The sequence below is a fragment of the Cajanus cajan genome, chromosome 11 (genome assembly GCF_000230855.2).
Source record: "Cajanus cajan strain Asha chromosome 11, NIPB_CcT2T_4, whole genome shotgun sequence".
Lineage (NCBI taxonomy): Eukaryota > Viridiplantae > Streptophyta > Magnoliopsida > Fabales > Fabaceae > Cajanus > Cajanus cajan.
Window position 1 is genome coordinate 34490738 of NC_138527.1, and position 12908 is coordinate 34503645.

Genomic DNA, 12908 nt, shown 5'->3' on the forward strand with positions numbered 1-12908 from the left:
TCACACCGTGCTTTTGAAATTTGAATAAATGGAGCCCAATACGATGGGGGTGGACAGTATAATTAAATAATTAACTTCAAATATCTTTTTGTTAATATTAATTTATTTATTTAAATAAAATATTAATTTAACTAAATTATGCTCTAGTATAATTATTTTACTATCCCTTAATTCTATATTATTATGTACAGTAAAATTATTATATTTTTAATTAGTTAATGATGTAAAAATATTTATAATGGTATGAATATTAAATTTAAAATCTTTAAATATTTTAAAAATAATTATCATTCTCAAATGTAAATAAAATCTTAAATCAAAACCTATACACCCACACCAAAAATACAGTGCGGGTTGACATATATAAAATAATATAATTAAGATAAATGTTACGATATATCCTATCAATACTTTTTACATTGGCTAAATTTTATTGGGACTCTTGATAAATTGTGACATTATTTAACGAGCTTCATTTAATGTATTAGGTTTAATGTGTTATCAAGTTTATTTTTAGCTAACTACCAAAAATAAAATGTTACTTATAATCCCCACATGATTAATTAGTGTATTTAAGTCTACACTCGAGTATTTCGTTAACATATTCTACATTATAACCATCACATTGGTCAGAGTGAACTGAATTTGAATTCTTTAAAAAGGTTTCCGAGTATTTAAACTCTGGATGAAAAAAAATATATATCATTTAACAGGAAAAATCTTATTAAAGCTAATTAGTCAAGACGGTAATAATTAATGAATTCAACAATTCTATCAAGAAATTATTAAAAAAAAATTGTAAATGAATTCACCCAAAACCAAAAGCACGCTTGAAAAGGTGTTTAAACAAGACAAATAAAAATGCGGTTCAAATAGCCATCAGTTCTACTAAAATCAATTACAAAATCATAAAAAGCAATAATTAGCTACTTCAATTTAAAAAAAAAATTAACTAAAACTATTTCCATGTTCATACCTCGGAAGACGCATCTTTTGACATATGCTAGTAAACACCGGAATCTTTTGACATACTCACGAGATAGATCAAAAATCCACTTTCAAAAGTATGGAATTTCTAACTAAAATCAAAGCTTAAAAAAACATTAAGCCTAAAGAATATTTAAATGGCAGGAATCATACACATAGATTAGGCAATTGCAGGAGCAGGAAAGGTGTTTTAGGGTATAAGAGAAAGAAATATGACAAAATACTATAAGACAGTTACACAGGCCATGAGCACCCAAATCCTCAACAGAGACCAAACATATGCATGCATGCACAACAACAGCAGCAATTACCTACCAGAAAATACATCTAAAATCAATCATCATAAAATGAAACCTTATACTCTTGCATGCACCATTCGCAAAGAATCATATCATAACGCACAAGACAGCAACAACAACAATAATAATAATATTAATAATAACAACATCCTCCAATCTCCACCACCATCATTCAAACGCGTGCAGATTCCTTTGAATCCAAGCCAGTCACACCCGAACTCCTCTCACATTCCTCCCTCACGTGCCCCGCAGCAACAGCACCACCCACGTCACTGATGTTCCCGAACAGCAGCACCACGATTCCGGCAATGGCCGTGCAAAACGCCGCCCCGAACGCCGTCCTAACGCGCCCCGGCGCCACCGACCCCACCGTGAACCCCACGCACAACCCCGCAGCTCTCATCCACGCGTACCAGATCGAGAACGCACCTTCTTTCCCCGAGGGAGCACAGTCCAACACCAATAGCCTCCCAAAAGCATGCAAAACCCCCGTGGCTGTGCTTTGAATTGCACCAAACAGCACCAAGTGGCCCCATTTCCAGTGGCTGTGTCCGTAGTAGAATCCAAACCCTGATGACAACAACGACAAGATGAACCCCACGATTTGCATCTTCACAGAGTTCATCTTGATCACGTGCAACAAGGGTTGTAGCAGGGATAAAGAAACAAGAGGGAAAAGGAAGTATGTTAGCCAGAAATATAGCAAGTGAAGTGGCTTAATGCAGAGTTGTCCCACTATGAAGATAACTCCCCCAGTGAAAATCGACATGGTGGTGAACGAGGAGAGGAACACCCCTGCAAGGCCTCCAACTGCGTGAGGGTATTTGAAGATTGAAAAAGGGTGCAACCTGGAGGAGAATGAGATGGAATCAGTGGTTCTGCTTATGGCTGTGACAATGTGGAGCACCCCCACCAACCATATTAGGCCACTGAAGATGGAAACCACCCAAAGGCTCATGACGTCACGGTCGTTGTCATTGAGTTCCCGGAGCATGTGGTATGTGAAGGAGGAGATTATGGCGGCGCCAAGGCAGCCGGCGGCGGTGGCGTGGAGGGAGAGTCTGCTGGAGACGGCTTGCCGGATGGAGAACTGGCTTCTCTTGAGGGTTGGTCCTGTGAAGCAGCGGATCATGAGGCCTAGGTGGTGGGTGTGAGCAGCTGTGGCCACTGTGCTGGCTGCTACAATGCCTGCAATGTAGGGAATGAAGATGGCTGTGACTTTGAAGAAGCCTGCTGGGAGGCAGAAGAAGACTCCTATGCCTGTGGCTGATGCTAGGATCAGCTTTGGGAAGTGGCCATCGAGGTGGAACGAGACGAATCCTAGAATTGGAGCAGCCAAGGCTAGCCCTGTGGCCCATGCAATTGATGTCCACTCCAAGGATGAGAAATTTGATCCACCACTTGTTCTTATGGTGTGGTTTGTCAGTTTGCTATACCTGCATTTTCACAACATATCTCAACTTTGTTAGATGCTTCTAATTTAAATTAGTGTTTTAACTTTTAGACAGAACTTCAATATAGTATGCACCGTTGATACTGTTATCTGATTAAAATTGAAATTTAATGGAATCTTTTACCATAAGTATTGTTTAAGTAAAATTTCAATTGTGATCGAAAAACAATACCGTCAATACTACATATAAGTTTTCTCCTCAATTTTCATGTATTGCATCAAAGAAAGGAATTTAACAACTCAATAGATTAGAAATCATAATTTATATAATTTTCAAGATAAGATTATCATAAAATACTACAAATTTACTGTAGAAAGACTATTTGTGAATGGATCACAAGTGAAAAACGGAGTTTGCCCCTTAAATTAATGTTGTCTTAATATGTTGGCACAAAATATCATGCTTCTGCGTGCACACATAAACTGCCTGCAATTTATGGGAATGCTGGCATGGTTTTAATTGGAACTTTGGGAACATGCAAATGCACATGGGGAGAACTATTTACATATAGTGATTACTGTATCTTGGCTTAGTTCCTGTAGTTACATAGTAATCCTGCAGTGAGTACTGTATTTTCGTTTGGGAACATTGACCTTAAGGCTGTGTTTGATTTGTATTGTACACGAAGAAAGAAACAGTTAATTCTTGGTGGAAGCACTTATGTTTTAAAAAACAAAAATGCATGGATAAAGCGTAGAAACAGTTTCATGCTGTCGGCACTCTGAATTGTCGTTAAACTGGCTATCATATCATAACCAACGTGAGCTAACTACCGACAACGACTTAATTTAACTTTTAAGTATTTTACAAAACGGATGGCCAATGCTTCGAAAAGGCAAGAATTCACGTTGCGCCTTATTAAGTTAGTACATACTTGTGTATCATATACTCCTCTTATTTTTAATGTGAAATCTATTATGTATGTAGGAGTATCATATGGTAGATCTTAATGTTAAAGAAATGATTAGTGTAAATATTTTTTTTGTAAAAGCTAAAAATAGTTTTTAAGTTGAGTAACGCGGCATATAATGCATAATTTTACCGTTGTGGATAATATCAAGGATATCTTATTAAAAGTTTAAAAGGTGAGAGATGACTTTTGGGAGAGTCCGACAAACATTTTGGTACTCCCTAGGAGGGAAAGCATAGATTTTTACTCTCTTTCTCTCTCTTGTTTTGGCCAAGGGCGTGGCTTTAGTTTTTTTTTTTTTTTTTTTTTTGTACATCAAAGGTCGACATAGAAGCATAGTTAATAAATGGGGTTGATGTCCGATGGGTAATGAATTGCTTTGAAAAAGGAATCTTAAATCTTGAGTAGAGTAAGAGTAAAGTAGAATTGTAAGAAAGCCACAAAGGACACGGCTTTTCATGATGGCGAACTATAGTGGAACCAAACGGCTCGAAAATAATATTTTTTTTCAAAAAAACAAAAAGAAAAACATAATGGAACCCTATGCTCAGTTTGTCACGCTGCCTAGTTTTTAAAATAAAAAACCTTTTTTTCTCATACCATCCATGGCCACCACCCACTACAAGAAACAACCTTTTCAAAAAATTTGCAACACCCAAAACGCCAAAACACATAAACTAGCTTAGATCAAGACCGCAGAAGATAAAACACATAGTAACCAATTTTTTTCCTTAAAAAAATGACAGTTAGTGGTACTATTGGTAGCGAAAAAACATGGCCATATTTTTTTTAAAAAAAATCTAATTTTTATTTTCCCAAATAATTAACCAAAAAAGAAGAAAAATGGAAATGTGGACTTACAGATGAATTTCCTTTTGTGAGCAGTGTTTTCCAGGGTGAGTCTTGGCCCATTGTTGAAGTGAATCTGAGGAGAGGGGCTGTAGCTGAGTGATAATGAGAGGGAAGACAACAGGAACAAGCACAGTTTGAACAAAGTAGAAGCAAAACTCATAAAGGTACCACCCCATGACTTCAAAACCTGAGGGTTTCTCTCCAACTTCTTCATAGCCATTATTGTAGGGCTCTCTTGCCCTCAAAATTTTCATGGCCCTGTTGTGTATGTCTGGCCTCACGGTGCCTTTCTCTTGCACACCTTGTGCTCCTCCTTGGCCTCCATCAGCTTCAACCGTAACCTCTTTCATCACGAAGCAGTGGTGTCAGAGAGAGTAATGGCGAGGGAAGAGAGAAGAAAAAGAGTTGGAACGTTTAACAAAGGTGACAGACACACTAGGGAGGGGCTAACTAGAGGGTTTGGTTTGGTGTGTGTTGTGTGTGTGCAACTGTGCACAGCTAATGAAACTTTCTAGGGCGTGAAAGTATATATTACTATAATTTTTGACCTTACTTTATTTTCTTTTGTCTCTAGGGAATTGATAAAATATCAGCACAGTGAAGACGTTACAAAACAAGGAAACGTCCCTACAGTGTTACATTTTTGGGCGTGGGAACGTTTCCTATAAATATATACATATAAATTTCATCTAAAGAGGACACTTGGTCCTCAGGAAACAATAAGATAAACAACCAAAGTTGGTGTATGGGTTGGTAAGGATATAATTTTAATTTATATCACACAAAGATCTGAATTGGAATCTAAGTATGGACCGGAAATCTCTTATTTAGGACTAACAATAAATCTATCTGATTTGAAATTTAATTTGATAATTAATTTTTAAAATTTAATTTATAAATTAAATAAATTGAATTTGAGTTAAAGAACTTAAATTATATATAGTTTAACTTATTTAAGTCATGAATAGACTCAATATATAAATAATTAATACTTGTATAAATTTTAATATTATTATCATAAAAATTAATAAATTTATCATTTATAATAATTTATGATAATGTAAATTATTTTATACTATCAATATATAGTTTATTTTATTTTTTTAATATTTCACATCAACTAATAGACGACAATATAATGTATACGAGTGAAAAAAAAAATATTACGTTACAAATTAATTTTATTAGATTAAATTAAACTTAATTCACTTCTTAAAATAATAGTATAAAAGTTACTCAGAGTGACATTACTGTAAATAATATTCGAGTTAGACTGAATGACACTATTCTGAAAAAACGTTGAGAGTGTTTTTCAATATACTCTATATTACGAACGTATATATGAGTGAGGTTGCTTTAGAAAAATGTTGAGAGTGTTTTTTTTTTTTAATGTTTTAGACTAGTTGATATATGTAACCCATAATCTATGAGCTGCATATTATTATTTGGACATATTAGTTATTGCAATGGATACTCAACTGGCAGCCACAGGTTCGTTCGTCGTAAATTAAAAAATAATTGCTGTGGTGTCTTCTTACCTTGCCAGATTCTGTCACCTTAATTTGTGCAAAATTACATTACAGGTATTCAGATACTGTCCAATTACATAGTTTAACAAAATCTCACTTGATGCTTGCAGCCAATTCTAGTTTTAATTTCTTGCACCATCAGTAATGATAATAATAGTAGTTAAATACCACCATGTCTATGTAGACTTTGTGTTTATTATTTAAAATTAATTTCACACAGCGTAACACACGTTTAAATGTAAAATACGTGGTTAAAATTAATTTAAATATAAATTTTAGTTAAATACATCCAATAATTTAAAATTAAATTTATACACTTTCGTGTTGTCGTGTTGCTTGTTCCGTACTTTATGAATAAAACTAAACTGATGTAGCCGTGCACATTTGGAGTCACATTACAGGTTTCTCATCAAACGGTCAAATTAATGACCCAACTTAGGCTTACTGGATTAAAAATGTTTTGACTCGTTCAAGGTTTAGTAACTTTTACTAAACTGTCACAAAATTATGCATAAAATGCCCTTATAGACATGCATAGAATTATTTTTGAGAGAATGATTATTAATTTTTATTAAACAGGAAAATACCCTTATAGATAAATTAATAATAATTGATACTTGTGTTGATAAGTAACACTTGTTTTTATTAAGTAGTCAATTATTAAAATCCGATGTAGATACCTGAATTTAAGAAAGAAAAAATTGTGAATGATTATTATTTTTGTCGAACAGTCATTAATGAAGTTCTACAATAAGTATATAAAATAAAGATATATAAAAGATTGTCACTGTTGAGTGATTATTTATTATTAGTAAGTGAATAATCGTACACTATAATATTCATATTATAAATATACACAAAGTTTGAAGAAAAATTATGAATATTTATCCTTTTTGTTTTTGTTTTTATTGATTATTAACATATTATCTGTTGTCATTATTGCAAATTAATGAAATCCTGTATTAGATAATTTGAGGAAGAATTATCAATGGCTATATAACCTATTACCGTGTGATGATTAATAACAAAATATTAGTTTTGTTTATAGGTGTGCAAAATTATTAAGTTGGGCATAAATATTATTCATTGATGCTAGTTACTATTTATAGGTGGGCATAAATATTATTTTTATGTAATTATGCTCTGGTTTTATTTTTCGCTCATTTCAGAACTCTTTTTTTTTTCGTTTTATCTCGTATATTTATTTTAAATATAAGTGATATTCAAATTATCGCATGAAATACAATAGCTGATAAAACTTTAAGAATGTTAGTCATTTTTTTAAGGAATAAAAAATAAAAACAAAATTATACTGAAGTGTAATATTTAACTTTATTTATTTTCACCAAGCTATTTTTTAATTATAAAAACTTTATTTATAAAATTAATATTTAATATTTTTATGATACTCGTGAGTGAGTCAATCATATGTGTTGCTGGGTAACGATTTTTGTAACGCCCCTAAACGAGATATTATTAAATTTATTTAAATTTAAAATACAAAAGATCCTTAAACATTGTTAATAACTTCCTTTTATTGATGATAAATATGTTACTTTTATAGTTGTTGTATTTTTTCTTGTCACTCATGTGATTTCTTCGAATAACCATTTTATATTAGAATAAGGTTAATTATGCCTAATAATTGAGCTAGTAATTTCTTTTTTTCGAAACATGATTGCATGAGCTATCATGTTTATTTAAGATGGCTATAAACTTTTGTGCTTAGCCTTGATACTATGTATTATATAGGTAGGTTTCAGCATCATCAGTGGGTCATGCCCGGTTTCACATTAAAATCTTTGAAATTGTTCGAAATCGATTAAAAAATATCAAGAGTCATCTCTGACTAATGAAGGTCTTGGTTTTTTATGAGTTCAATCATTGCGGGTTACAGGTTAATTGATTGGGTTCTTCAATTTAATAAGTTTTCTCTCGTGTCTCGTGCTGCCTTCCATCATTACCCTTCGTTGGTCTCTATCGTCACTGTTTCATTGGAGGAAATTGCTAAAGTTTTAAATCTCTACATCACCACTGTCGTCAATTAAAGTAGGGAACGGGGAGCTTCTCAACGACGGTGGCCATGTTAGAGAAAGGTTGAAGAGAATAGGATGTTTGTGAAGTGAAATAGAAGAAAATAAAAGAAATAGAAGAAGATGAAGACGCTCAACGATGAAGAATATGAAGATGAAGACGAAGAAGATGAGTGGTCGAATTCAAGTGTATCATATGAGAAAATTCCAACACCAAGCCCAACCATTTAAACCCGTTTGAACCCAAAGTTTACACCCAGAAAAATCTAAAATCTATGAGAAGCAATTCTCTTCATCAAATCTAAGTGTCAGCCTGGTCGATTTCGAATTGACCGAAAATTTTTGCCTAGGACTAGATATAAGAAAGTGATACAACTTACATGTGTACTATCATTGCATAGTCTCGAGTCAAATCATAATTATAAGATTATTATCACTCTTTATGTGTTGTCTACTCAAACTTTAAATGCTAAAATGCAACATAATTTTTTCTTACACGTAATATTTAATTTTGGTCGAGTTCGATCATTAATAAAACTAAATTTCTTAAACCAAGTTAGACTTATTGAAATCATCTAAAACAAAACATTCACCCGCTTTACCTGTTATTCGATTGCACCCATCCAACAATTAGTTTTTCTTTTACGAATAAGTCGAGTTTGGATGGGTAGTAGGTAGGTACATGCTCACCCCTACTAAAAATAATGAGCCTAGCCCAGTTTGGCCAATGGGTCAAACCTAAAGTTAGCAAAGTGGGTTAAAACTCGTGAGTTAGTCCGGTCATCATGGGTTTGAGTCAAGTTGGACCAGAAAATTTTAACTCATTTTAATTATAAGAAAAATTTGACCCGACTTACCATGAGTCAACCCATGGTGAGTTAGGTTGGCTCACGAGTTAATTAACCTAATTTACTTTTATTTTCTATTTTTTTTATTTTGCTTTTTATATTTTCAAATGTTAATTTATATGATTATACATTTATATCATTGACTAAATTTTGTACATACTAGTTGTGAATTGTAATAATTAGTGTCAATTTGATATTATTTGTCAATATTTTATGTAACAACTTTGATTTTATAAGTTGACTAAATTGGTTGCGAATTATATCTAACTCCTTTTTAACATTTTATTTGTCCTATTTGATAAGATAATTGTAATTTTAAAATATACAATCATAATATATATTTTTATATAGTTCAATACTTAAAAAAACTAATTTAAGTGAGTCAATTCGTTCAATCCACCATCCTGTGATGAGTCGAGCTAGGTTGATTTTTTTAAGCTCCCTTAAAGGTGAGCCATGCCGAGTTGGTCCACCTATTGTCCAACTCGTGTTGGGTCGAGTTGGGTTACCCACTTTAACAATTATAATCAGACCAATTTTAACAATTTTATCCCCACAATGTGACCAATCAAACTATAAAATCATGTTGAGATAATGACATACTTAATGTTCAATTGTGTTTCAAATGCAAACTATCTAAAGAAAATACAACCCTTATGAAAAAGAAAAGATATAAAATTAAGGAAATTAAGTACACAAATAAAAATAAAGAAAACTATTTTAATAAAGTAGAAAAAATAATTTTTACGAACTCCAAAAATAATGTGTGAAATGCATGAAACCTATACTTTAATGTATAATATAAAAATAGATAAAAATCAAATAACTTTTAGGAGGCAATTGGTACATTGATTTATTTTACTTTTTTAAAAACTTGAAGTTGGAAAAGTTAGTTGTCAACATTTGATTATCAATTAAAAAAAAATACTATTTTCAGGAATCATGGTTTCTTGATAATGGTTTTTACTTATATTTCTCACAAAAAAATTTCTATGAGAGGGGTTAGAATCTAACAATCACGAATTAAATAAAAAGTTTTACTTTGATAAATTATCATTTTAACTTTATTTTTGTATTTCATGTAGTAATAATATTTGATTCATAGGTAATATTTATAACCATTTTCAAAAGTATTTATGGCCAACCAAACAGATTAGTTTTAATCATTTCTAAAAATCAAGATTCCCAAATTTATGTTTCTCATGAATCATGATTCTCGGAGATGAAAATTTTTTTAGTATATCAAAGGCACCTTTAAGAATGATTTTAAACATTCAAAAGTGATGAGTTCAAGAAAAAAAATAATTATAACTAGCAGAGTTTGAATATAGCAAAAAGGGTTGGTCTCAAATTGAAGTAGATTTTCTAAAGTACATGTGAGAAAAAACATGTCATAAATATGAAACTATAATAATAATGCATCATAATATGAAAAATATTTGTTAGGCGAGGTTAACCCCCCCCCCCCCCCCCCCCCCCTTAAACAGATCACAATATATTAAAAGTTTACTCCTAAGATGTGAGTTAAAGAATACCTTAGTTTATAACAACAATAATAATAATAAAGTCTAAAATATGATAATAACATTTTTCAAATTTTAATTATTAAATGGATTAACTTTGATTACCAAAATAAAATATTATAGATGGTCAATCGATTATCAACTTAGGTTGATACTAGTTGCGAGAGGCTCAGATTGCTTAACTAATCGATTGAAGTTCAAATCTTGACTTTTGAATATAGAAAACTTAAGTTTGTCCGATTATTTTGTGATTGTCAAACATTCAAAGGAGATTGTCCATGTGTTTGATGAGAATACTTCTTGGTAATGAAAAAAAATATTCATTGATTTATCCTTGAATTGAAACAAAAAAAAAAGTGCTCCTTTTATCAAAATTGTAAATTTTGGATTGTTTGTAAGTTTATTTTAATAATTAATTGTAAATTTTTAATTAATATTATTTAACTAATTATACGAAATTAGTTTTATATTTGAATACGGATTTTTTTAGATAATTTATTTCATTTGAATTAATTAAGATATTGAATTTTGAGTAAACGTTTCCATCCTATCTCTCTAATAAGTATAATTAGAATGTTGATAACCTCTTGTGAATAGGAACTTCTTTAAAAGCAAGTTGGTTCTCAAGATTGTCCATGCATGTCTTGGAGCTATGATATTTGACTCTAACTAGGGAAAAATATAAGGGTGTGAATTTTGTTTCTTAGAATCTTCTCACAATTTTTTAAGAATAGGAGACAGACAAATGTATAGTCCTATATGAAAAACTCCTTTCATGTAAAACTTATTTAAGAACACTTCTTAATTTTGTCAGACGTTTAACTCCCTTAGCATCAGAAAATATAATGCATAAAAAATATTTAAATATGTTTTTAATTTATCAAATTTAGTATAAATTTATTTTTATTCCTCAAATTTAAAAAATATTTTTTTTTTGAAATCATAAGATTAAAAAGACTAATTTTAAATTTAAAAGACTATAAACAAATTTATCTTAAACTTAAAAATATATTTAAATCTAAAAATAAAATATATACAGTAATTTATAATGGTTTGTCTCATAATATAAGACTACGTTTAGTTATAGAAAATAATTTTTTTCTAAAATACAAATTAAAAAAATCACACTTTTATAAGTATTATTTTCCTCATTTCTTCAAGATTCATATACAAGTATTATTTTATTTTTGCTTATATTCTAGCTTCGAGGGAGTGTAAAGGGTTATAAATATAGTTAAAACTCTTTTTTTTTTCTTTTATTTCTTTTCCTTATATTTCAATTTGGAGGCAACATTTTTTTTAATCCATAGAAATTGAACTTAATTCTAAGAGATTTATAATAATTACACATCTTATTCAATCAATAGAGTTATACCTTATTAGTTAATTATACTATAAATAAATTGTTTATGATTGTACTCTAAGGTCAACTTTTTTTTTCTTCTTATACTCCAACTTGGTGGGAATATGAACTGTTATAATTATAATAAATTGTTTATAATTTATAATTGTTACTTAATATCCATTCACACTCACAAAAGTTTGGCCCAATTGACGGATCCTTTAATCTTTTTGTCCAAATTTATTATGTAATAAATATATAAAATTGTTGTGTTTAATCTTTTATTTTGTTTTGGTCTGACAACTCGTTTTGTAATCATATATGAAATCAACATTTTTGTATTGTCTAAGCCAAAATCAAGAAGCAGTGAAATTATGTCATTATTATACACACACACAAACACATTAAATATAAAAATGTATTTAATCATAAGACTAAATATTTAAGTTCAAGACAGAGAGTATTACATAAGTAATAACAGTAGGCAATGTATATCCACAATGATTTATAATCCTTGACTTAGAGATTGGCTTTGAATAAAGAGGTTTTGAGGGTATGACCGTACCAGACAGGGTACTGTCTTAACGGTTAATGTGGTCCGATTTGAAACTCAACTCATGGTCGTAATTCTTGTTTCGTCTCACCTTATGAACTAAACTTCATCATGTGTTCCAACAAGCATGTTTTCAACATCAATTATGAGAGAAATTGAGTGCTGAGGGTCCTTTTTGTGGGCTCTATGTTGCTCAATAGCCAACATAATGCACCACGCACTCTATAATGTTACTAGAACGTGCATTCCCTTATTATTTCGTCTTTCAAAAAATTTGTCAGTACTTTCTTTAGAGTTGGACTTGGACTCTACATCAAAGTGAGGTTAAATCTAAATGCATGCCTAATAGTAATAACTAACTAATTATTAGACCACCCAAAGAAAGTCTAATTTGGAAGCTCCCATGCTAATGCATGCATCATAGGTTGTACATGTGGAAGAAAGTCTTGGTTGCAAAATTCAATTTTTTTAGCAATTAATGGTTGCTGGCTAGTTATCAAATGTTTTAAATAATCAACTTTTTAAAATTATTTTCCACATGCTTGTGATCATGGATATGGATTAAGAAAACATGCAAC

At 31.0% G+C, this 12908-nt stretch overlaps 1 protein-coding gene across 1 annotated transcript; it reads right to left on the minus strand.

Annotated features, from left to right (window-relative positions):
- Window positions 1-1117: 1117 nt before the first annotated feature.
- On the minus strand, window positions 1118-5048 carry LOC109791499 (uncharacterized). Its single transcript, XM_020350796.3, has 2 exons — window positions 4512-5048; window positions 1118-2722 (listed from the first exon to the last, which is right to left on the minus strand). The coding sequence occupies exons 1-2, from the start codon at window positions 4850-4852 to the stop codon at window positions 1459-1461; spliced, it is 1605 nt and encodes a 534-aa protein (XP_020206385.1). The 5' UTR covers window positions 4853-5048; the 3' UTR covers window positions 1118-1458.
- Window positions 5049-12908: the final 7860 nt, after the last annotated feature.